Source organism: Callithrix jacchus, chromosome 10 (assembly GCF_049354715.1).
Source record: "Callithrix jacchus isolate 240 chromosome 10, calJac240_pri, whole genome shotgun sequence".
In the NCBI taxonomy this organism is placed as follows: Eukaryota; Metazoa; Chordata; class Mammalia; order Primates; family Cebidae; genus Callithrix; species Callithrix jacchus.
Window position 1 is genome coordinate 63,734,144 of NC_133511.1, and position 25,209 is coordinate 63,759,352.

Below are 25,209 nucleotides of genomic sequence, written 5' to 3' on the forward strand. Positions count from 1 at the left end.
GGATTGTTCACTATTACTTCTCTAGGTGCTCATCCCAGCCACAGACCAAGGATGCCCCACCCCTAAGTCACACCTTCTCTGTCTGAAGCCCCCACCCACAGATCAACTTCAGTCATGGCCAAACCTGGTTGTCCCATGCTGGTCATACAGCAACATTTTACAAGCACCCACTGGACATGAGGATTTATCCCAAGGCAGCATTGTTCTTGGGGTTCTTGGACATGTCTTGATGAGCCAAGATGTTTTTGGCAGATTCAAGGGCCACTGTGGCTCCACTGGCCCTAGCTATGGCCCAGAAGCTGATTCCTCCTCTAGAGCCCCAACCCATGCACACTTAGGTCCCCACCTCCCAGCATGATGTCCAGCATTTCCTCCCAACCTACCCCAATCTCAGCTGGTCCCTTTAAAGCACATCTTGAACTCAAGCTCCCAACCCCCAAACCAGACCAGCTTGGCCCCAGCAGGTACAGACCAAGGAAGTCATGTAGGCCGCTCTCCTGCAAGGCCCTGTCCTGACCCCATATGCCTTCCCCTTCCACTTCCCCTCCCCCAGCAAAGACGCTGTTGGGCCAGAGGATGAAACATGCTTTATGCCCTGAGGTGATCAGGGGGGAGACTCAAGCAGGAGCCCAGCACTCACACAGCAATATATAAAAGTGTTGTGTCTCCCTCATCCCACCTGCAGATCCAGTCCCTTCAGTTTCAGAGTAGTCAATGCATATTTGGTTTGGTTGTTCCAAGTATGGAGAGCTAGGTTGTCCTCTTGATTCCTCTATCCCATTGGTACATAGAAAGTCAAAGAAAGTTGCATGGTGGGGCTGGTATAAGACAGGAGAAGCATCTAAGAATGATAGGCTCTCACAACTGGGAAGGCCACAGCAAGCTAGGACTAGACCAACCCAGGCGCCAGAGGGGTGGATGGCAGGAAGTTCTGCATCCCAGAGAGATGCTTCACTGGAAGAACATCAGAGGCCCAGTCGGTAAGGTCAGTGGTGGTTGGCCAGCCTAGCCTCTATGCCAGGATGGAAGAGGTCTTCCCCAGCTTCAGGGGTAGCTGGTGGGCCTGAGCCCGCTGCTGCCTCGAGAGCAGACATGGAACCAGCCCCTCCCCCTGACTGTTCACTTGCCGCTTCTGGAGCCCCGCTGTTTGCTCATGGCTGTGAGCATCTGGCTAATGTAGGAAGTCAGGAGGTCATCCATCTTATAGCCCTGGAAGCAGGGGCGAGAAGATAAGCAGAGTTCATGGTGGGATGGGGCCAGCCACTCAGACCATAGCACAGCTCCCAGGAATCTGCAATGGGCAGAACCCAGGACAAAGGCAAATCCCTCCCACTCAGGGCTCATCTCCCGCCTGCACAGTTGAAGGGTTGGATTCATCCAGCCAGATGGCTAAGGTTCTACACTGTTATGACCCCACATTAAGCCCCTAGCTTGTGGGTTCCTCAAGTCATGGATGCCTCCCTCCAGGAGTGACTCTACTGGCTCTCAGCTGAACTATGCCTTGGATGTTTGAGCTTGGTCCAGGAGGTCTCGTTGTTAATGGTTCCACTGTGGAATTCGGGGGCTAAAGGGCTGTCACCACAGGCTCAACCCCCAGACACTGAAGGCACTCAAACCAGTTGTTGAGTGAGGGGTCTGTTCCTCAGCCCCAGATTAAGTCCCTTCCCCAGACCTAAGTTGAGCCTCAGACTGATCTGATCTTGGCCCCAGCCTGACCCTTGCCCATGACCCCAGGCCCAGCCACACACTCCTGTGTTTGTTCCAGGCCGTGGGAGGCTGGCTAAGCTGCAGGCAAGGCAGGGAGTCCACCGGGCCCAGCAGGATGTGCCCTCACCAGTGACGTCTCGCAGAGCAGTTTGCTCCCGCGCACCAGGTTCCCGATGGTGATGTGGAAGTAAGTATTGCCGCTGCTCCAATTGGAGATCTTGGTGAAGGGGTGAGTGGTGAGGATGTCCTGGGGGAGCAGAAAGGGCATGGGGAGGCACAGCCTGGGCCCTGTGGCCTCACTTTCCCACACACACCCTCACAGAAGGCCTTGGGCCCTCAGAGGAGCCCACAGCCCGAAGGAGAGGCTGGCTCTGATGTGGAGCTGCAGTGGGAAGCAGGTGCCTTCCCCTCCACACCTTGGTTTGGACATCCAGGGAAGTTTAGGAGGCTGTTTGGTACTTGGGGCCAGAACTGGGAAACTGAGAGGCCTAAGGGAACTAACATAGTGGCCTGGATGAGATGGTCCAGGGAGAGTTTGAGCCTAGAAGACAGGGAAGAGCCTTGGGAAACATGGTATGCAGGAACAGACACAAAAGGGTCACAGAAGGAATGATCAAGACACATGAGAGCCAGGAACGTGGATGCATGAAGCCAATGGAAAGATGGTGATCATGAGTGCTCTTCACCATCTGTCCAGTCAGATCCTCTGGGTGTGCAGCGGCTGCTCTGGCCCAGAAACAGATGTACAGTCACCCCTGCACAGCCGGCCACCCCGAGCTGCATGGGCAGAGCATCCAGTGATGATGAAAGGTCAAGTACTAAAAAGAGCTCGGATTCCATAGGAAGGAGTTTGTTAGTAACTTCAGGAGAGCAATTTTGGTGGAGCAAACATTGGGTAAAATCCCAGCAAAAGCTGACAGCTTTTGCAGCCATGTGGCAGGTGGATGAGCCTGGAGATGGTGGCTTGGATGGCTTGTGGGGTTCATTCCGGGACTGTGTCTGGGGTTCAGGCAGAGAAGCCTCCACACTCGCCTTTTTTTCCCTGCTCACCTTTGTTCTCGGATCGATGAGGCTGACCCCATACTTGTTGATGGCAATTAGGAGGATCTCAGGGAAGTTTGGCTCTGTAGTTTGCTAGAAAAAAAGATGAGAAGCCATCAGATGGGGCCCAGAGCAAGAAAAGCATTTGGGGACTGGAGTGAAGTCTGGTCCCAGCTGGGATAAGATCAGCCTCTCCTGTTGCCTATGTGGTACTAATGGCCCTGCCATGACCTCATGGTCTTCATCTCCGCTGGGCCCTCAGTGCTACCCCACATCTCTATTTAGGTCCCCTGGACCATACTCTGCTTTGTACTCCCTCTGAAAAGCCTCCTGAGCCCTGCACCTGCCTCTGGCTACCTACCTGTTCTCCTCCCATAGCAGAGCTTCTCAAAAGACCTCCCATCCTAGCTGTGTGACCAGACCATCTCTGTCCTCTCACACCAGCCTCCTCACCATTCTCCTGCCTCTGTCCTGCCCCTCAGACCCCTCTTCCACCCAAACCTGAGCGGCTTTCTGGCCATGTCACCCTGTGTTCAAAATCATCCAAGGTGGGCCGCCCCTGCAGGAAACCCAGCCCCTCAACTGCTTGCCAAGCTACTGCTCACCACAGCCTGCTCTCGCTCCCGCCCCCCGCCCATCCACACTCCACTACTTCCATCTCCTGCCCAGACCTGAGTTCTCATGCCTCCAGGCCTTTGTCCATGTGGGACCCCTGCCATGCACACTCTTTCCAGGGTTTCCTTGGAAAGCTCAGATACCAACTCCTCTAGAAGCCTCCTCAGACTCGCAGAGCCTCTCAAGCTCTGCCACCTGGGCAAGGGCTCCCGACTGTCACAGCACAGGCCGACCCCCATTACCCTAGTCTGTTTACATGTCTGCTTCAGCTGCCAGGCTGAGCTTCTGGTCCCTCTGTCCCCAGGACTTAACCCAGCTAAGATGCTAAGCCAGGACAAGGCTGAGGGTGCTGCCCTCCTTCCTTCACCAGGGCAGGTGTCCAGGGCCATGGCTGTTTCTCACAGTCCTGGGGAGGAGTCTCTGTGCCTTCTTAATGCCCCTTCCCTCCTCCTCTGCTGAGAAGCCCATGGTGTACCTTCACCTCGAAGAATGCTGAGCCAAAGGTGGGCCACTTGAAGATGAGCTTCAGGAAGGCCAGCTTGGCCTCCTCCTTGGACTTCCCCGCATGCTTGTTGAAGTAGGCGACAATGGACTGTGGGGACAGGGGGTCAGGGCTGGGCTCAGTCCTGGGGACAGGCCTGCTCAGGGCAGGCCTGCTTAGAGCTCAGAGTCCTCTCCCCACCACCCCCGCCCACTCTGGCACTGTGTGCATCATTAGGACCAGGCCTAAGATGGAGACCTGGGGGCTGTGAAGGGCTCTCCCCATATTTCAGCTAATGGACTCCAGACCTCCCTTCCTACCCCCAGGCAGGCAGACCAAAGAGTATCAAGGACAAGCAGGTCACCATGGTAACCAGGACAGGGCAAATGGCTGCCAAGTGCCTACTCAGTCCTTGGCATGGAGGACTAGAGGCAGGCGGAGGAAAAAGGTTGGCGGCCTCATCATGTACAGGAGCCACAGATGCACCTCCCTGGACTGCTGACCAGCACCTGCCCTCTTGACCCCTGGGGTGCCCAGAGGCCCATTCAGGGCCCCTCCATTCCCACTGCCCACCCCATGCTCACCCGCTTCCAGTCATCAGGCGAGACCTGCCGGATAAGGTCCTGGGGCACCAGCTCCCGCAGCAGCTTGGGGATGCTGGGGAAGTAGGACTTGTCCTCCTCAAACTTGACCCTATAGATCAGCGCCCCCAGCTGCAGCACCTCCTCCCGCGTGCACTTGTGGTAGCCTCGGAGATACTTGGGCAACTCCTGCCAGAGACAGAGCAGGTCACAGGTGTGGAGGGACCTGGCAGAAGTGGGCTCCTTTCCCACCACACCAAGACCCCAAAGGCCAGGGTCTACTACCTTACCCAACATGTGGGCCCACCCACCTCACTAGCCTCAGCTGAAATGGCTCCCCAGAGGAGATGGCACAGGACAGGGACAGAGCAAATCTGCCTGCACAGACTCAGCACTTGGTAGTTGTAGCTCATGCCATGTCTATTACCTCATTTTCCCTCATAACAGTCCAGCGAGATGAGTAGCCCCATTTCAAGATGAAGAGACTCACAGAGTGACCATCTGGGGCCCCTGAGACTGTTTCATAACCCTCACCTCCTGGGCCCTTCCTCCTTTGGAAGAGCCTCTCAATCTGGCCTCTTTGCATTGGATTCTCTTGAGACCATCAAGAGCAGCAACAGAGGCCCTCCCACCCCCTTGAACTTCCAGACCCAAAACCAGAGAAACTTAGGCTGGAGAATGGGCCCGGAGTAGAGATGAAGGCTCTGAAGGGCCGGCACTGTCCACAGGCTCCTGGAGCCTCAGGATCATCTTATCCACAATTTCAAAGATAGGGAAACTGAGGCTGTCCTGAGGACACACTGTTGGTCAGAGACCTGAGTCAATCATTTCCATCCTATACACCCATCCTTGCAGTTATGGGTCTGTCTACCTACACGTCTCCCTCCATCCATTTCCCTCTGTCCATCCATCTACTCACTCATCCATCCACTCACCTGCCTACTCACCCATTTACTCACCAATATCCACCCATCAATTCATTCAGCATTCATCTGCCCATTCATCTGTTCATTGAGCCACCAATTTACCTGTTCACCCATCCATCAATCCAACAAGCATGCGTTGTACATCTGTGAGCCAGGCCCTTTAAGCAACAATGCCTACTCTCCATACGCTCATGGAACTTGTAGTCTCAGGGCAAGAACAGACATCAAAAATCATTCCAAACAGACACATAATAACAACTTTCAGAGGAATTGTTCACAGTGCTATAAAAGAATATAACAAGGTGACCAAATCTAGGCTTAAGGACAGGGCAGACTTCCTTTAAGATAAAATGGCTAATTCCCTTGGTAGCTGAGGGAAGGAACTGGGGAAGAGCAGCCCAACATTACAAAGTCCCCAGTGGCACACTCAAGACATGGAAACAATCCAGTTGGAGTGAACTGAGCCGAGGAGAGCCAGGTACAAAGCAAGGCAGCAGGAGCAGGTAGTGGCACCCCCAGGCAGGCCATGGTCAGGATGAGGGTTATGCCCTAAGAGCAAGGGGAAGCCACTGGGGGCTCTGGAAAGCGGGATGACCGTCCTGCGGAAAAAGGATGGAAAGGGACCAAGACAGATGAGGAGAACAGGGAGAAAGTCGCTGACCCAGTTGTGAAGGTGGTGATGGAGAGACCTGGGGGACTTTAGAGACATCTGGGAGGTACAGTCATCAGGTAAGTGAATTGGGGTGTGGGGGAGGAGAAGCAGATGTCAAGGCCAACTCTTGGGGGAACTGGCAGTCAAGGGGCATGCACTTAGTGGGCAGCACGGGGTAGGTGGGGAGGGCATAGGGGAGAGGCAGGTTTGGATGAGGGTGGTCCTTCTCATGCCCAGGCCAGTGTCCTCTCTGCCACAGCAGCCACCATCCCTGCCTCCTCTGCCCTTCCATGCATCCTGCTTTTTCCAGAATGGTAAGCAGGCTGAGCCCAGAAAAGGGCACTAACTTGAAGTCATGAAAAGCTGGAATCAAATCTCAGTTCCATCAGCTGTGTGATCCTAACCATGGCACCTTGGCTTCTCTGAGTCTCTTTGTCCCTCTGTCAGATGGGGACAACATGCTTGCTTTTTGGGGTTAGTTGGGAAGACAGAATGAGAAGAGTGCCAGACACATAACAGAGGCTCAACATGCAAGCTTCCCTCCTGGCTTCCTGCAAGTCCCTGCACTAGAAACTGTTTGCACAGAGGCCTAGGAGTTAATTACCCCGTTACAGCAGCAGAGTCTCCAAGTCAGAGGACAGCCCTGCACTGAAGGAGGGGCCTGAACAGGCAGGGATTGGAAGCTCAGAAGAGAAACTGCCAAGCCCCTAAGGGCTGAAGAGTCAGGAGACACAAGGATTAGGGGTTGGGCCATCCCCTGGCTCCAGTGGTCTTGGCAGGAATCCCATTGGGGCCAGGCTGGTACAGGCCTCACACCTGGCAAGGGCAGCGGGTCTCAGCTTTCAGGGCCAGAGTACAGCAAGGCTAGCCATGCATAAAGGCAACTAGAGTGCAGAGGTGCCTACCTGGTAATAGTGGAAGATGGAATCAGCCATGGGGTCCTTCCCTGGCACCGTAGTGGTCCACAGCTTCTTCATGAAGAACACCTGGTAGGTGAGTGACGGCACAATTCCTGCAGCACAGGGCAGTCGGTCACCCAGAGGGTCCCCACACAGACAGGTGCTCATGTCCCAAGCCCAGCCCTAGCCTCAGCCCCAGCCCCAGTCCCAGAGGAGGTCCTCACTCAGGCCCACCCAGGTCGGCCTCACAGCACAGCCTTGAGCCTGCACCTCCCTGCTCTGGGCCTCAGACGGTTCCAGGACCTGGCCTCATTACCGTCCTTGATGGGCCGAGCTTTCTTTATCCAGTCTGTCAGGTGCCGAACGAAGTCGAAGAAGAAGTCATTCTCAGGCACGCTGATGACCTGGGGACAGGGCCATTGAAGCGCACTCATTTTAGTTCAAGCAACATTGAATTTTCTGACCTACCCACCTAAGGCCTGTCTGGCAGCTCCTTTTCAGGGATGACTCCACTCTCGGCCGGAAGGGATTTCTGTGTGTCAGCCCCACCCTGCCCCATGTGCCTATTGAGTGTCCCCAGAACGGCCTACTTCTTTTTTTTCTTCTGAGATGGAGTCTCATTCCATCGCCCAGGCTGAAGTGCAATGGTGTGATCTCAGCTCACTGCAACCTGCATCTCCCTAGTTCAAGCAGTTCCCCTGCCTCAGTCTCCTGAGTAGCTGGGATTATAGGCACATGCCACCATGCCCAGCTAATTTTTTTGTATTTTTAGTAGAGATGGAGTTTCACCATGTTGGCCAGACTGGTCTCGAACTCCTGACGTCAGGCAATTGGTCTGCCTCAGCCTCCCAAAGACTCAGGCTCCCCTGGGTCTAGGACCTCATCAGGATCACCTCTGGGCCCTAGTGTCTGACACAGAGACAGTCACAAAGTGTTGGGATTATAGGCGTGAGCACCAGGCCAGAACAGCCCACTCCTTACCAGGAGTGATGGTCATTCCATTCAGTGCCTGGGACACTGAATGCTGCCTTAGGCCCAAGGGAAGCTGGCCAAGAATGCAGCCCAGCCCCTAACTTGGACATTCTCTGGCATCCATTTCTAGCTCCTCCCACAGACTCTGGGCTCCCCTGGGTCTAGGACCTCATCAGGATCACCTCTGGGCCCTAGTGTCTGACACAGAGACAGTCACAAAGTGAGGAGAGAGACACAGATGCACATAAAGCCATCATCAGGCAACAGGATGGGGCACTTAACTCGGTCAAGGAAGCTTTCCCATGGAGGGGGCTTTAGCTGGGCCTGTAAGACTTCCAGCGACAAAGGTATTGGCGGAGGGGTGATGTGAGAAGGTGGCAGAGGCATGAGCTTTAGAGTCACGCCCACCTGGAGCTCAGTCCCTGCTGTGTGACCTTGGACAAGTTACCTAACCTCTTGGAGCCCTAGCTCTGTGATCTGCCAAGTGGGGATGATCACACCTTATTTCAAGGGTTAATTTGCCCCATCATGACAGTGAGGGACGAGTCAAAGCAAATCTGGAAAGAACACATGTGTTGGGGCAGGGTGAGGAGTCTGGTGTGTCAGAACACACAGCGCCGGGGCACGTGCCCCTAAGAGGGTCTGAGCACATGCAGTGCCTCAGAGGAGAGAGAGCCGGGGGCAGCCACTCCACATCAGGGGAGGCTGTAGGGATGGAAGATGGCCAGATGCCAGTGCCCTCTTTCCCTCTCTTCCCCAGTCTCTCTCTCTTCCCCCTGCTGTCCATAAGTTCTTATGGCCCCAGCAAATTTCCCAACAGTTGGGCCGGTGGCAAGCAGGAAGATGGCGAACCACTCACCTTGTCGGCAATTTTGACAAAGAGGCTGAATCCCTCTGAGGACTTGAGGAGCAGCCGAGTTGCAATGTTCTGGCAGAAGTCCTTGGCCTTGGTGCTGGACTCCACTTCGAAGGCCTGGGAGGGCAGTGCGCACTGGGCTCTGGCAGGACCTTTCCCCGGACCTGGTCCTCCAGGGCTTCCCTCGCTGGGCCTCCTACACTGAGCCCCCTCCGAGGCCAGACACCCTTCCGTGGGCCCAGAGCAGGGCATGGCATTTAACAAAACGAAAGGGCTACTTCTGTCTGGGCCTTCCTTGGCCTCCTCCTCCCAACCCTCCAAGCAGACGTGGCCTTGGCGTCCAGAGTCCTGGGCCAGGCTGTACACGCCTGAGTGATGGTGAGAGTCCAGAGAGCACAGCAGGAAGGGATGACTGGAAGGAGGAGACTTGACGAAGAGGAAAAGCAGAGGGGAAAGCAGCCCAGACAGACAGGTGGGCTTGAGCGTCTGGGGGAGGTTAGATGGAGGGAAGAGGGATGTTTGGAGGGACAGGAAGGGATTTCAGGAGATCTTTGGTCCTTGCAACTGAAATCCTCTCGTGGCATTTGTGAGTCTCCAGCCTCAGGCCAGTTTCAAAACAACTCTTCAAATGAAAAGTTTATCTGAATGAGACACTGTGTTGAGACAGGCAGGGTCTGGGGACCATGGGGGCAGCGTGACTACAGGTGTGACAGACCAACAGGACCTCTGGCAGATAGGACCAGGATGGAGGGACCCTCAACCACCTCAGGTGGGGAGGGAGGAAGGGGTGTCGAGGTTCTGCCTGCAGGAAAGTGGGCTCAGGTGACAGGGGAGGCCTGAACCCAGGGGCTAGCGGGGACCTGCATCAGGGAGGTGCAAAGCCAGTGCAAAGCCAGCTCAGAGGGAGAAGTGCTGTTCTGCAAGGCAGGTCCTCCTCAGAGACGGGGGTGGGGGGGCCCTTCTGAAGGAGGCTGCTCCAGCAAGCAGGGCTTGGATCAAGAATCAAGGGCTCCCGACCTGGGAGGCAATGGCCTTCTTCCTGAGCTCTGACTCCACTAAGGGGCAGGAAGATGAGGCGGCAAGTGTGGGGTGGCGGGGGAGAGGCGTAAGGCCACCCTTGGTGTCCACCCAGGAAGCCCGGCCCTGTCCTGGGCATCTGTAGAGCCAGAAGCCAGTGGCCCTCACCTCGTCGGTGTCGTCAGGGAAGTAGACCTTGTGGAAAATCTGGGTGGTCTTGTGCTGGATGGCCTCCACCTCCACCAGGTGTGGGGGGTACTTCCGGGACCCATTTCTGAAAAGAGGGCAAGGGCAGCAGTGGGCAGCTGTGTGGGACTGCGGAGACCAGGGACTGGCATCCTTGGAGGCAGACAACCCTGGTTCTGATCCCTGCCCGCCACTTCCTATGATATGACCAGCCACTGAGCCTCCCAGAGCCTTGAGCTCCTCATCTGTAAAATGTAACGATGGCTGTGGAGGGGACCAGCGAAGTGAAGGACGCAAGTGCACTTGGAGAGTGTGAAGTGGTCCCGGGTGTCTGCCCACCCGATAGCCTGGGAGCTCTGGGCCGAGCGCTCCTGAGCCGCTGGGCTCTCCAGCTGCATCTCAGGCAGCTGTGGGGCCTGCACCTCCATTTAGCTGGCAGCTGAGGTACCCCAGGGGTGGGTGCCTACTGCTGTGTTGTCCTCATCCCTAAGGGGCTCATCCCACTAGCCCAATGTTGCCAGGAGCCCACCCCAGTGCCTGCCCCTGGCAGCCGCTGTACCTCAGGGCTTTCTGGAGCCGCTGTAGGCAGTCGATGGCGAGTGGGCAGTGCTTTCGGGACTGCAGGAAGCGCTGCACATGGGGCAGGAGGATGTTGCTGGGTGGGAAGAGGCCCGTGCACAGCCAGAGCAGCTCCCAGCCCCGCTCCTCGCTGTACCTGCAGGAGGAGGCGTGGGATCCAGCAGGGGCAGCTGCCATCAGGAGTCACAGGACCTGTGCACCCCTGGGTGAGGGGGCCACACACCCCTCAGCTGCTCATCACAGCAGCAGCAGCCCTCCCTGACCCTAACCCTGTCTAAGGACCTCTCACCCTATCTACAGACCCCCTCCCTGACAGCCAGATGCAACTAGTGCTACTCAAAGTGTGCTCAGCCCACTGCGCCAGGCTACACTGTTACCAGTCCATGTGGCTATCAGGGGCTTGTGCCAGAATAAAAAGCTACCAGGTTACCATGCACTCTGCTTCAGCTGAGGCTTTTTGTTTGTTTCCATAGCAAGACTTTCTCCATGAAGGAAGCAATGTGATTTATATTCTGGCAGAAGCTCTTTGATTTACCTACACTTTAAGTATCGACGAGTTAAACCAGTCCCACCCCAGGATACTTCAACCAACACTCTGAGCTTCTTGGGCCTGACAGTGGGAAGTTTGGAGGGCTTCTAGGAGGAGGTGACATTTGATCTAGGCTTTGAAGAATGAAGCAAATTACAGTATGCAGAGAAGGGGCTGAAAAGTTTTCCTGGGTGTGGGTGCAGCAAGTACAAAGGTTTGGCACCATCAAAAGAGCTGATGTGTGATTTGAGGATGGATTTGTGGAAGATGTAGAGGGTGATACAGCTGGGAGGAAGGCAGTGGGCTGGATGTAAGAAGAGAGGTGGAGCTTCTCTCAGTCTCTGAGAGGAGCCTATGCCTGACTTCCTAATCCTGCCTCGGACTGCCCCAGGGGGAGGAGAAGGTGGTACCCTGTGGGCATTGTGGCCAGCACCCAAACTCATGAGTTTTCAGCCAGCGCTTCCAGCGGACAGCCAGCCCAGCCTGCACCAGGGAGGGGACACTTGACTGTGCTGGACCTGCAGGCAGACAGCAGGGTCTAGGCAGGGGAGGGGCACAGAGAGGAGGCTCCAGCCAAACCTTAGGAGGAGCTGGGACTCTTCCACTTAGAGAACGGACTCAAAGGAAGACAGCCACCACCTCCCAATTCCTGCCAGGCCCTCCTTGGGCCTTGGGGCCAAGCTAAGATGTGAGGGGTCCATGGGCGGCTCCCAGCTCTGCATGAGGAAGGACTGAGTCCAGGCAGAGCTAGCAGCTGCCTCACCTGATGTTGTTGTCAGTCAGCTGCTTCAGGATCTGCACATACGCCTCATCCTTCAGCGGCTCAGCTTTCAGGGCGCCCTCAAAGATCTGGTCGGTGAGCTCGTTGACAGAGCGTGTCCTCTTGGATGGGTAGTCACCCATGTACTTGAGCATGGGTGGGGGCTGTTAAGGAAGGGCTCGGCCGAGTAGAGGGAGCACTGGCCTGGGGTCTGGAGGCCCCACTCTCCATGGGGCCTGCCTCCCTGGAGCTGTGACCCTGGCCTCAGGCTACGCACTCACGAAATGGGCGTGATCTGCCCCATCTGCTCTCCTCCTGCTCACAGCCACCAGCCCCACATCCCAAGCCCTCACAGCAGCTGGGACGGCCTGTCCAGATGGCCAATCTGACCATGCCACTCCCTGCCCAGTGGCTCGCCCTGGCCTTGGGACACGGCCCAAGCTTCCTCTAAGGGTCGGGAACCCTGCCTGAGCACAGTCTTCCCATCCTCTCTGTGCTGAAGCGCCAGAGCCCGGAACAGCCCTGCTCTGTGTGCCTCGGGGACTTGCTGCTGCTCCCTCCCTCTGAAACACTCCGCACCCCTGTCCCCTTTGCCTGGTTAAGTCCTTCTCAGCCTTCAGGTCTCAGCCTAGATATCACTTTCTCCAGGAAGCCCTCCCTGCCCCTTCCAGATGGGTCAATTTATAGTGCTGCCCCATCTGGTCCGACTCGACTCGGAGCTGATCTGGATGTGCGTGTGGCCCCATGAGGCCAGGGGCTAGGCTGGTCCCTGTGCTACCTCCATGTCTGGCCCAGCATAAGGCACCCAATCTACCTGGCACTCGGGTGACAGGGTCAGAGGAGGCGGTGGGTAAGGCAGCCCCTTCAAAAGGTGTCAGGGAGGGGGTCCTCTATCAACCCTTCCCACGCCACAGCAGGCCCTCAGGAGGAAGGTGGTGTGCAGACGAAGACCCTGCCCGGTCCCTGGCTCCCCTGGGTGCTGCCCTAGGGCGCGGATATCAATGAAGGCCAGGCAGGCCTCCTGCGAGAGCTCCTCGCTGCCCAGGAGCTTCTTGAGCAGCGCCTGCTTGAGTGGTTCCCGTGTGTGGCTCCACAGCCGGTCCTTGCCTCGGGCCTTGGACACCATGACACGGCTCAGCGTGTGCTTGGGTGGGGGCCTGCCACAGCACAGGGACCGTCAGCAGTGGCCCCATTGCCAGCAGCCCCGGGGAGAAACCCCCAGGTCGTGAGACCCCCATCCCCGCCCACACCGTGCCCGGAGACTGAGGGTGGGGATCAGGCCCTGCTCTTCCCTGCCCTGCATGTGGCTGGAGACTAGTCACTGGCGGTTGCTGGGCTGTCCTTTCTCAGCTATGAAACAGTGGCAAGAACACCCCAGGCTGTGCCCCAGCCTCCCCACCACCCTGCACCCCTGCAGAGCTCAGTGCACACTGCTTCCTCCAGGAAGCTTCCCACTGCCCCTCCATCCTCATCACAGTGTTGGGCACGCAGAATCCCAGCTGCCTGCTTCCTGCCCACTCCCCCACCAGGACTGAGTCTCCAATGCCCAGGACCAGCCTGGGGTGGATGCAATGACAACTCTTAAATGAAAGAACGATAAGTCGAGACACACAGGACAGGTCACCTCGGTGGACAGAAACAGCCCTCCAGCTCCCTCTGACCCAGGCCCTGCTCACAGGCGGGGCTTCACAAAGCCACCCCAGCATGCAATCTGAGGGTAGCAGAAGCCTACAGCTCCCAGCCCTGTGGCCCCCATCCTTCCCTGGGAGGCATCACCTGAAGTAGTCATAGGAGAACTCCTCCAGCGTGTAGGGCTTGGCGCGCACCTCAGGCTCCGTCGTTCGCAGCTGCAAGAGCCGGAGGACGTCCTGCCTCTGGTCGGGAGTCATAGTGACTAGGGCCTAGGGGCCAGGAGACAGGGGGCTGAGGTCAGCTCTGCACCTGTGGCCACCAGAACCAACACAGTACACCCTGGAGCCTTTGGGACTCGGGGAGACTCTCCAGGGGAGTGGACCCCGTGCTCCATTCTGATCCTGGGAGCCCTGTTCCTCCTTGGGGTCTCTGAGGTCCCTGCTGCCTCCTTCGTGCTGAGCTTAGGGCCCTTCCCTTGGTGTCTGATCAGGTTGGGTCAGTCTGAAAGGCTGGATGAGGCAGGAGAACATGGTGTGAGAGCCGCCTCATCCACTGAGCCTGGCTCAGGAGCCACTGGGGAGGTTGGGCTGTGAGTCCCCAGAGTTGCTCTCAAGGTGGCTCCAGAAGAAGCAGGGCCCAGCACTGCCCCAGGTGTGGCCCCACTGCCTGTTCAGACAGTGTGGGGGATATTGCTCTCTCCAGTCCCTGCCCCTGGCCACACCCCTTGGCTGTTCCTTATCTGATGCCATTGCTAGGCCCCTCCCCACCAGGCACAGGTTTGAGGGCTGCCCCAACTCTAAATGTGTGGTCCCGTAAGATCCCAAGATCATCTTCACAGATGCACTAGACCATTAACCTATTGTATATCTGTGGGGAGTGGATGAAGAGGGGTCTAGTGGTACTTCCCACTCATCTGCCGCCCCAGGCCACATACCACAATCTCCCGCGGTGGCATGGTGACAGTGGGCATGACGTACACACAGTCAGTGGGGAAGTCCCCACGCTGCTTGGTCCTCTCATTGATGCCGTTGGCCCAGCCTGAGTTCATGACCTGCTCGCCCGTGTCGTGGTCCAGGATGATGAGGTCTCCCTTGGCAAAGCTGAGGAAACCTGACTCCTCGCCCGCTGCAGAGCAGAGGTGAGCGGGACCACGGGGCAGAGACAGAAGCTGAGTTGGAACATCTTTATTTTGGTTGATGATCTATAAGCCGCTACTTCCCACAGAAGAACTGATGTGTTATCATCCGTGTCTGCCTACCTGCCACTCTGCCTCCACCTTGTCACAACTCCCCATATAGACATCACCACCAGAGTGGGCCACTCTCCCACTCAAAAGCCTTCCACGGTTCCTCATTGCCTTTGGGAGAAAGCTCCGCACTCCTAAGCCTGTTGTGAGTGGGCTTCCCGGACTCCTTCCACCTTGCCCCTCCTCCCTCACTGCGCCTGTACCCAGTCAAACCAAGCTGTTTGCAGTTCCCCGGACAGGCCGGCTTTCTCCTGCCTCTGTGCTGGCTTCAGCTCAGCTCTCTGCCCGCTGTGCTCTGCTCACATGGGCTTCCTTTCTAGACCCCAGTCTGCATGGGGACTCTCCTCCGGGCTTCTGTGGCTCTGGGCTTCCCTGCTCACTGCACTGTTGCAGGCTGTCACTGTCTGCTTCCCACACTCCTCCCCACTGAGGACAGGGTGGGGTCCATTTCATCTTCATCTTTCCCACACTCTGCCAGGACCTCAGTGGCCTCAGGCAGGGTAGTTGTTACTGCTGTTATCACTTGAAGATGGTGGGTCTTTTGAGAACACTGAGAAGGACCCCTGATCTAACTTGGAGAGGGGACAGGAGATGAGTATTGAAGTACCAGAAGGAGGGAGGGAGAGGAGGCTCCCTGCAGGGCACACATTGAAGGAACAGGCTTCTGCTATTTGGTCCAGCTGCAGGGGAAGGATGGGAACAAGACCCTAGCAGCCTTGAGTGTCAAGGCCAAGGCCATGGGACATGGTCTGTGATATGGTTTAGACATATGACCCCTCCAAATCTCATGTTGAAATTTGATCTCCCTGTGTTGGTGGTGGTCTAGTGCGAGGTGTTTGGGTCACAGAGGTGGGTCCCTCACGAACCGTGTAGTGCCGGGCTCATGGTAATGAGTGAGTTCTCCTCACTATAGATTCCCTGCGAGAACAGAAAAGAGCCTGGCACCCCCTCCTCTCTCACTTCTTTCCTTCTGATACAGGAACCTCTTCTCCTTCTGACGTGAGTGGGAGCTTCCTGGGCCTTCATCAGAAGCAGGTGCTGGCCCCTTGCTTTCTTTCTTTTCTTTCTCTTCTCTTCTATTCTCTTTTCTTTTCTTTCATGAGGTCTCACTTGCCCAGGCTGGAGTGCAGCGGCACAATCACAGCTCACTGCAGCCTCTACCTCCTGGGCTCAAGCAATCCTCCTACCTCAGCCTCCTGAGAAGCTATGACTACAGGCACATGCCACCACACCGGCTGATTTATCTAACCTTTTGTAGAGACAGGGGTCTCACTCTGTTGCCCAGGCTGGTCTTGAACTTTTGGCTTCAAATGATCCTCCCATCTCAGCCTCTCAAAGTACTGGGATTACAGGCACGAGCCACCATGCCCAGCCAGCACCATGCTTCTTGTAGTGCCTGCAGAACTGTGAGCCAAATAAACCCTGCTTCTTCATAAATCTCCCAGCCTCTGGTATTCCATTATAGCAATGCAAATGGGCTAAGACAGTCTGCATGATGCCCTGAGCCCCAGTGCCAGGCAGCCCATGCCAGCAGCCACTCACCAGGGTTGGGGTTATCTTGCAGGGCCACAACATACTTAGATCTCTTCCGGAGCCCCTCTAGGAAGGTGACCACCAGGTCACGAATGTCCTCGGCATTGCTGGAGGTGAAGGTGTATTCGTCCCCCTTGATGGTGGCCAGCGTGAAGCTGGAGGCAGTCATTTTCACTCCCCTGCAGGACCAACACGGAGAACAGGGCCCCGCCGGGGTCAGTCCTGCCCAGCCTGAGCGAGGCGCAGCACAGCCAAGATCAGAGCAGCCCAGTGAGAGCCAGACACGACACTCCCTGAAGGAGACCAAGGCCAGTCGAGTCAGACATGGCCCAGCCAGTAGGGGATGTGGCCCAGCTCAGCACATCTCAGGCTAAGTCAGAGCTGGCCTGGCCAGAGGCAGGCATGGCCCAGAGGGAGACCCACACTGGCCTGGCCCACTTCTTCCTTGCTTGTCTAATTTCTACTCACCCTTTAAATCTCAGCCTACATGCCACTTCCTCCAGGAAGTCCTCCCTGCCCTCCCACAGTCCTCATCATACCCTGCTTTAAAATGGCCTGCTCAATGTCTGTCTCCCCGCTTTGACTGAAGATCCAAGAGGACAAGGACTACTTGTCACCACTGCATCCTATGTGTCTGGCATGTATCAGGTCTGAACTGAAACAGTCTGACTCCAGCCCCTATCAGACGCAGCCCAGAGACACTGCTACAAGCCCCAGATGGCAGGGGAGGGAACCACTGCACTGCTCGGAATGCCAGCCAATCCCAGCAACCCACCCCACCATCCCATCTGCGTGCACCGCGCTTTGCAGTTTATAAAGGGCTCTCCCATCTATTTTTGCATTTCTTCCTCACCACTGTTATGGGAGGAAAGTATTAAGACTCCTGTTGTAGGAACGAAGACATAGAGTGAGTCCTACCCAGACCCCTGAACCCCAGGCCAAGCTCTTTTGTATACACTTGCCTGACCCTCACTGTCCCGACCACCCGGTCCTGTCTCAGAACAGCCTTCATGTGCTGTGAAGCCCACGCCCATCCTTCCAGCAGAAGGAGGTGCCAGAGAGGTCTGCACAGTGTGGCACAAACTGCCCAATCACGTGCAACCAGGGCAGGCCACTTCGTGTCTGTTCGCTTCCTGTGACCTGCAGGGAAGCTTCGGGCCCTCTCCTTCCCCCCTGTCTGTCTGTATCTCCATGCGGCCCTCCTCACCTGCTGCTGGACACGGCCATGATCTCTGGGAAGGACAGCTCCAGAAGGACCTGCTCCTGCTCATCCACAAAGTACACGCCTGTCCAGTTCACGGCCACAATGACGTCATTCTTGGGGAGGCTGGGGCCTGGGGTCCAGACCAAGGCACTGAGAGGGAGGCCTCCTGTCCCCAGGCCCAGCCCTTCCCAATCCTCATGACAGCCAGGCAGGTGGCAAGGGTGGCAGTACACTGATTTCAATTTACAGATAGAGAAACTGAGGCTCAGAGAGCACAAACTCCCCACCTGGCAAAACCCAAAGTGCAGTGGGAAGAGAGTGCTGAATCAGGAAATTGGTTTGGGTCCCACTCCTGCCATTGGTCTTTGTGCAGCTTTGGACTAAAGTGAGATCTGAGGAGAGGCTGGACTGAGGCCCAGGGTTCCCTCTGGCCTTGGTGCTTGGTGGTTCTGTAAACAGCAGCATCAGCACAGGGCCTGGCACAGAGTAGGTGCACAGTAACAATGGCCCAAGGGCGGCTGAGCCAGTGGCCTGCATGGGTTTGTATCTGCTATTCTTGACTTCATGGAGTCAGCCCAGCAGGGCTGTCCCTGACTGAACTCTAGGTCACCCTGTTCTATACACAGTACGTGTCTTAATGATTCAATCTTCACTCAGCTTTTCAATCCAGTGTGCCACTGAGCACATAAGATGTGCCATGAAGTCACTACTGGGTGTCGGGAGGCAGGACCAGCACAGCCGCATTGACCAGAACAAACCAAGCAGGCCGCAGGCTGGAGTTCCACTGACAGGGGCCCTGCCTCAAGCTGCTTCCCTCCCCTGTTGTGGGCTGAGCCACAAAGCCAGGGGCCTCGCAGGCTGGGGGTACCTGAGAATTTGTAGGCTTCATAAAACCTGGAGAAGAGCAAGGGCCACTTGAAGCGGGCATAATTGACCACATCTTCTTTCACCTTCTGGGCATCAGTTCTCCTCTGGGCATAAATCCCCTAAAGGGACAGAGTGACAGAGGACAGAAGACAATGTATGAGTGAGTTTGCTCTACAAATCAGCAGCCGCTGCCTTCTAGCCAGGAGCAGCGTGGGGTTCTCACACCTCCCGTGCATGGTGGCCCAGTTCTGCTCCCATCTGTCTGCACCTGCCCTGTTCCACCTTTCTCATTCATCAACATCAGTGAGCACTTGTGAGTGCCCTCTCTATGCAGGTGCTGGGGCCCAAAGTCAGGGAAAATATAGGTGCCCCTCCAGGGAGCTCTCAGTTCAACAGAGACAGGGAAGCAAGGATTCCAGCCAGAGCCTGTGGGAGGCCCAAGGCCCCTGGTCAGCAGGAGGCATGCGCAAGGTAGACTAGGAAGAGAGGGAATGGGGACACAGCATGGGAAGCCAGGGGACACAGGTCCCGGGGGACTGTGAGTGTAGCCACAACTGCAAGAAACCGATCTGGCAAATCTGGGAGTTAGATCAGTGTCAAGGGGGAACTGGAGTTTGGAGGTGAGATGAGCCGTGAGGGGTGCTGCCATGCTCTTGGTAAGATCCAAAGCCAGACACGGTGGCTCACGCCTGTAATCCCAGCACTTTGGGAGGCTGAGGTGGGCGGATCACCTGAGGTCAGGAGTTTGAGACCAGCCGGGCCAACACGGTGAAACCCCGTCTCTACTAAAAAATACAAAAATTAGCCAGGCATCGTGGTAGGCGCCTGTAATCCCAGCTACTAGGGAGGCTGAGGCAGCAGAATTGCTTGAAACCAGGAAGCAAAGGTTGCAGTAAGCTGAGATCGAGCCATTGCACTCCAGCCTGGGGGACAAGAGTGAGACTTCGTCTCAAAAAAAAAAAAAAAAAAAGATACAAAAGCACCAGCATTGTGTTTCTCTAAAAATATTCTCCCAAGCCCTAAGGAGAACTTGGGGGTGTTGGGGTGGCATCGGACGGGTCAGAATCAAAGCCTGGCCTTTATAGTATGTAGACACAGGCGTAGATAAGGGTGCATGTGTATGCCAGCTCACAGACGGCCCCATCTCCACCTACAAGAGAGGCCATGAGGGGTGCCATCCTGAGAGCAGTGAGAATTCAAAGGCAAAGGGCTCAATGTCACCAATCCAAGCTCAAATGACTCAGAGAGAATACATATGTAGGTGGAGAGGCAAATCACAGAGCAAGTGTGGCTGTCACCTGGCGAATCTGGGAGGCGAAGTGCGCGCAGTGGTCCTATTTTTTTGAATGTGGAACTTCTCTGTACATATGAAATTATTTCAAAATAAGATGTTTTCAAAACACTTCCCTGTTATGGACTGAATTGTGTGCTTCCTTCCCCACCCCACCATATTTGCATATTAAAGTCCTCACCCCAGCAACTCAGAATGCAACCCTATTTGGAGATAAGGTCTTTAAAGAGGTCACTAATGAGATCTTTTGGATGGGCTGTAATCCGATATGACCAGTGACCTTTTGAGAGGAGGACAAGTGGATACAGAGGTGCATGTGCACGCATCAACGTGTGGTGACAGATGGAGAAGACTGCCATCTGCAGGCCGAGGGGAGAAGCCTCAGGAGAAAGCACCCTGCGGACACCTTGATCTTGGAGCTCCAGGCTCCGGAACTGGAAGGAAATACATTTATTTCTGTTGTTGAAACCACCTAGTCTGTGGCACTTGGTTATGGCAGACCTAGAAAATGAATAATGCACCCTCCTGCCCTACAAAAACTGTGATTCCCAAATGAGGGGCCTGGCCCAGGGCTCCAGGACAGACATGCTGAGGAGCGCCAGTCCAGGAAAGACCCAGCCCAGCAGTGGGCGCCAAAGGGCAGAAACCATGTCTGTCCCACAAAGGGCTGTGTCTCCAGATCCTGGTATGATGCCCAGCACATGGCAAGTGCCCAAAATAAAATGAATGCATAACAGCACCCCACCCACATGCCACAATGGCGGTGAACCCCAAGGGAGTCCTTAGGGAGGTGGGGGTGGGGGCTGCAGCTGTTTGAGACACAGCTGAACAGGCTGCAGTGGGTGCCAGCACATGAAGGCCGAGGGAGAGGAGGTGGCTGAGGATGAAGAACAGGGTTCTCACTTGAGGGGCAGAGGGGTGGCAGGAAGGACACACTTCTTCTCTGAAGGGAGGCTCAGTGGGGTGAGGGCCTTGGGGAAGCAGGCCTGGATGAAGAACCTGGCACAGGGAGCACTCAGGATTCAGGGGGGCAGAGCCTGGTGGGGAGCTGACCAGAGAAGGCACAGGATCAAGTGGGGGGTGGCACAGAGCTCCCAGGTGAGGACAGATGCCTCGAGATCTGTGGCGCCCTCAGACTGTGGAGCCCTAGGCTTATGTACAATTCTCTTGTACAGCCAGTGCCATGGAAATGAGGAGGCCTTGGGTCCCCTACCAGCAGCCAGTGGCCCATCTTCTCCCCATCTGGACACCCATGCTTTACTTGGGCAGGTCCTTAGCTTGGGAGGGAACCACTCATAGCTGATTATGGGCCTGGGCTCCAAGCAAGGAGGTCAAGGGGGCCTGTCTCTAAAGCTCCCCAGGCAGGAAGTTGGACTGAAGTTCTTTTAGGAAGAAGGAGGTGCACTTCCTGAGGCTGTGTCTAGTGCCCACCGCCACTCCTAAGCCCTGGAAGCTGCAGCACCAACAAGTGGCTGGCACAAGACCAGGAAAGGGGGCCCCAATACCTGTGGCCCCACAGAGGCTGCAGGGTTAAGTGTGATCCCCTCTGTGTGCCTGGCACACAGATGGCAGGAGAATGAGTGAGCTGATGCCAATGAAGGAAGGGCCACTGGGATGCAGGAGGTCAGGTGCCATCCCATCCCCTGCAACCCCAACAGACAGGTTCAGGTGAGGACTGGGACCTCCTTGGTTGCTTGGGTCCACGTCCCTTCTTTATGACTCCTCCCAGCCCTCTACCTTCTTGTGGGCGGCAATGGCCAGCTGGGCCCACTTCTCCAGCGTCTTCAGGGGTGTGATCTCACGGTCAGGGATGTAGGTAGGCACAAGGTTCAGGAGGCGCTCCAGGATCATTTCAGAGCCATAGTCCACAAAGTACTGCTGGGAGGCCAGCTCAGCCAGGTCGTCCTCCTAGGTGGGGGAGGCCTCAGTCATGCACTGGCCCAGGCCCTCCAGGAAGCCCTTCTAAACCACCAGAGGCTCCAGGCCCCTCTCCCGGCCCTACCTCCTGTAGCTCTCAAGATCCCCGCCTTTGGGACCCAGGCTTCTCACTGATTCACCAGGGAATTCTTGTCTGCTCAGAGGAATCATGAGCTCCACAAAGGCAGAGCCACACCCTCACTTCTTCCTGGGTCCCTTTAGCACTGGCATTGAGCTGATCTCTGCTCAGGGGCACACGAAGTGACCCAAAAAACAAGGCGGCCCATCAAGTAGCCACTGCACACTCAGCCCTGTGAGACAGTGACTGGAGCTGACAAACAGCAGAAGAGGAAGTGTCTGTCTTGGAGAATGGGAGACCTGGGGCCTGCTGGAGGGTCAGAGTGAGGGGAGTGCCTCACTGTGACTGCCTCTATCACAATCCTTAAGCACTGGGGGAATAAAGTGGTTAACAGCTGGCAGGATCTACTGCAGAGGGTCAGAGAGCCGAGCAGCCACTGGGCATCTTCCCCTTCTCTGCTTGGCCTGGTGCACAGCAGCCCCAGTGATGCCTACCTGAGGCTCCGCAGGCCTCCAGCAGCAAGGGCATAGAGAAAGGCTCTTGGGGTCTTGAAAGCAATAGGTATTTTCAAACTAGCTTGGAATATTTCAGAATTTTAGCAACTGATGTGTCTATACTAATGCATTCTGCCTGAATATTTGCTTCCCACCACCAATACCACCATTATCATTTTTCTTTTCTTTGTAAACCAAGCAAAAGTTTTATTGGGGAAGTACAAGTACACTCCAGGAGAGAAGTGGGCTGGCTCTGCTGGAAACACCCCCATGACATTGTGCATTGTGATCATCTGTTGCCTCAGTTCTTTATCCAGTTCTCACCAAAGTTTGGGGGATCCTTCCTTACTCTGCTTAATGCACATGTATGGGAACCAGTGATCAATACCAATCCTATCTAATGGTGGCACTGCTTCTTACCGCTACCCCAGGAAGGTAGAGCAGTCAATTTTGTACTCATTGTGCCTGCTCAGCTCTCAGGAATTCCCCTTTCTTATCAGGATCTAGTTAACAACATTCTGATAGCTCAACCATGGAGTGAGTACTGGGCATCCTAAGACATGGTGAAATTCTTTCCAACAAGGACACCTCCCCCTTGTCCCTGCTCATATCTGACTGTCTACTCTTACACTTCTCCCTCAAGTAGCTGGGACCCATCGAGGACCATCGAGGGTCTTCAGGGTCCTTCCTCCCCTCTTTGAAGCAAGGGAAGCAGCGCTGGATGATGGAAAGAGAGGTGACAGGTGTTCCCTGCCCAGCATGTCAACCAGCATTGGCAACATTTTGTGCCTTCAAGGAATCTGGGGATGGCTTCAGACAAAGCTTTCACCATGGAGAATACCAAAAACGTGGTACTTCTGTCCAGCATTATGAATGTGATGACTGTGGCATGGCTTTTGGGCATATCTCACAACTTAATGGACATCAGAAAATCCATCAGGTAGGGGAAGCCCACAGATATGGTGAAAACACGAAGGCCTTTAGGCATCGCTTATCATTTACAATGCTCCAGAGAATTCGCACACTATTTAAACACTTTGTATGTAACCAATGTGGCGAAACTTTTAACAGACTTTCAAAGATTATTCAACATCGGAGCATGCACAATGGACTGAAGCCATACAAATGTGATGTATGTCAAAAGGCCTTCAGGTTTCTCTCATCCCTCGCTATATATCAGAGGTTTCATGTCGACCAGAGACTAAACCTGACTCAGCATCAAAAAACTCTTACTCAAAGGAAGCCCTTTTCCTGTAACTTTTGTGGAAAAACCTTTTGCTATTTCTCAGAAAAAAACTCAACATCTATTAATTCATACTAGAAAGAAATATTACACATGTAATTATTGCAAAAAGGAGTACAATCCATACTCCAAATTTATTCTACATCAAAGAACTTATAGAGGAGAGAAACCCCACAAATGTGATGTTTGTGAGAAATCTTTTAAAAGCATCTCAAATCTTAATAAACATTAGAAAACTCATACTGGAGAGAAGCCCTTTTCATGTAATGAATGTAAAAAAGCCTTTGCCCAGCGCAAGGATCTTGCTCGCCACCAACAAATCCATATTGGAAGAAAATCTTTTATTTGTAGTAATTGTAAAAAGGCCTTTGCAAGGATGTCAGATCTAACACAACATCGAAGAATTCACACAGGAGAGAGACCTTACCAATGTATGACTTGTGAAAAAACCTTTAAATATCGGCCAAACTTGACTAAACCTCAGAAAACTCATTCTATAGAGAGGCCCTTTACATGTAATGAATGTGGAAAGACCTTTCACCTTAACGGGGAACTTAATCACCATAAAATAATTCACACTGGAGAGAAACGCTATGAATGTGGCGAATGTGGAAAGCGTTTTAACAATAATTCAAATCTTAATAAACATAAGAAAATAAAAAAAATCAACAAGACTACCACCACTACCTCCACCATCACCATCATCACTAATGATGGTGACCATCATCATAACGATGGTTACTACCTCAACCCACCATCACCATCATCACTACTAACAACACTATCACCACCATCATCACTACCAACACTATCACCACCATCATCACTAACAATACTATCACCACCATCATCACTAACAATACTATCACCACCATCATCACTACCAACACTATCACCACCATCATCACTACCAACACTATCACCACCATCATCACTACCAACACTATCACCGCCATCACTAACAATACTATCACCACCACCATCACTAACAATACTATCACCACCATCATCACTAACAATACTATCACCACCATCATCACTACCAACACTATCACCACCATCATCACTACCAACACTATCACCACCATCATCACTACCAACACTATCACCACCATCATCACTAACAATACTATCACCACCATCATCACTACCAACACTATCACCACCATCACTAACAATACTATCACCACCATCATCACTAACAATACTATCACCACCATCATCACTACCAACACTATCACCACCATCATCGCTACCAACACTATCACCACCATCATCACTACCACCACTACCTCCACCATCACCATCATCACTAATGATGGTGACCATCATCATAACGATTGTTACCACCTCAACCCACCATCACCATCATCACTACTAACAACACTATCACCACCATCATCACTACCAACACTATCACCACCATCATCACTACCAACACTATCACCACCATCATCACTACCAACACTATCACCACCATCACTACCAACACTATCACCGCCATCATCACTACCAACACTATCACCACCATCACTAACAATACTATCACCACCGTCATCACTAACAATACTATCACCACCATCATCACTACCAACACTATCACCACCATCATCGCTACCAACACTATCACCACCATCATCACTACCACCACTACCTCCACCATCACCATCATCACTAATGATGGTGACCATCATCATAACGATTGTTACCACCTCAACCCACCATCACCATCATCACTACTAACAACACTATCACCACCATCATCACTACCAACACTATCACCACCATCATCACTACCAACACTATCACCACCATCATCACTACCAACACTATCACCACCATCACTACCAACACTATCACCGCCATCATCACTACCAACACTATCACCACCATCACTAACAA

The 25,209-nt window shown here is 54.4% G+C and overlaps 1 protein-coding gene across 6 annotated transcripts in view; it reads right to left on the reverse strand.

Annotated features, from left to right (window-relative positions):
* Positions 1 to 568: 568 nt before the first annotated feature.
* Positions 569 to 25,209, reverse strand: part of MYO7A (myosin VIIA) — an 89,112-nt gene continuing 64,471 nt past the window's right edge. For all 6 annotated transcript variants that reach the window (XM_078340152.1, XM_035265344.3, XM_078340151.1 and 3 more), the window contains 18 exons: positions 21,312 to 21,482; positions 18,285 to 18,402; positions 17,420 to 17,546; positions 16,222 to 16,391; positions 14,368 to 14,558; positions 13,578 to 13,702; positions 12,801 to 12,958; positions 11,805 to 11,958; positions 10,493 to 10,648; positions 9,916 to 10,021; positions 8,734 to 8,847; positions 7,219 to 7,306; positions 6,909 to 7,015; positions 4,429 to 4,614; positions 3,839 to 3,955; positions 2,758 to 2,841; positions 1,835 to 1,954; positions 569 to 1,209 (listed from right to left, as the gene is read on the reverse strand). In XM_078340152.1, coding sequence (XP_078196278.1) covers positions 1,120 to 1,209; positions 1,835 to 1,954; positions 2,758 to 2,841; positions 3,839 to 3,955; positions 4,429 to 4,614; positions 6,909 to 7,015; positions 7,219 to 7,306; positions 8,734 to 8,847; positions 9,916 to 10,021; positions 10,493 to 10,648; positions 11,805 to 11,958; positions 12,801 to 12,958; positions 13,578 to 13,702; positions 14,368 to 14,558; positions 16,222 to 16,391; positions 17,420 to 17,546; positions 18,285 to 18,402; positions 21,312 to 21,482 — 2,382 coding nt within the window. In that variant the 3' untranslated portion in view covers positions 569 to 1,119. The remainder of the gene's footprint in view (positions 1,210 to 1,834; positions 1,955 to 2,757; positions 2,842 to 3,838; positions 3,956 to 4,428; positions 4,615 to 6,908; positions 7,016 to 7,218; positions 7,307 to 8,733; positions 8,848 to 9,915; positions 10,022 to 10,492; positions 10,649 to 11,804; positions 11,959 to 12,800; positions 12,959 to 13,577; positions 13,703 to 14,367; positions 14,559 to 16,221; positions 16,392 to 17,419; positions 17,547 to 18,284; positions 18,403 to 21,311; positions 21,483 to 25,209) is intronic.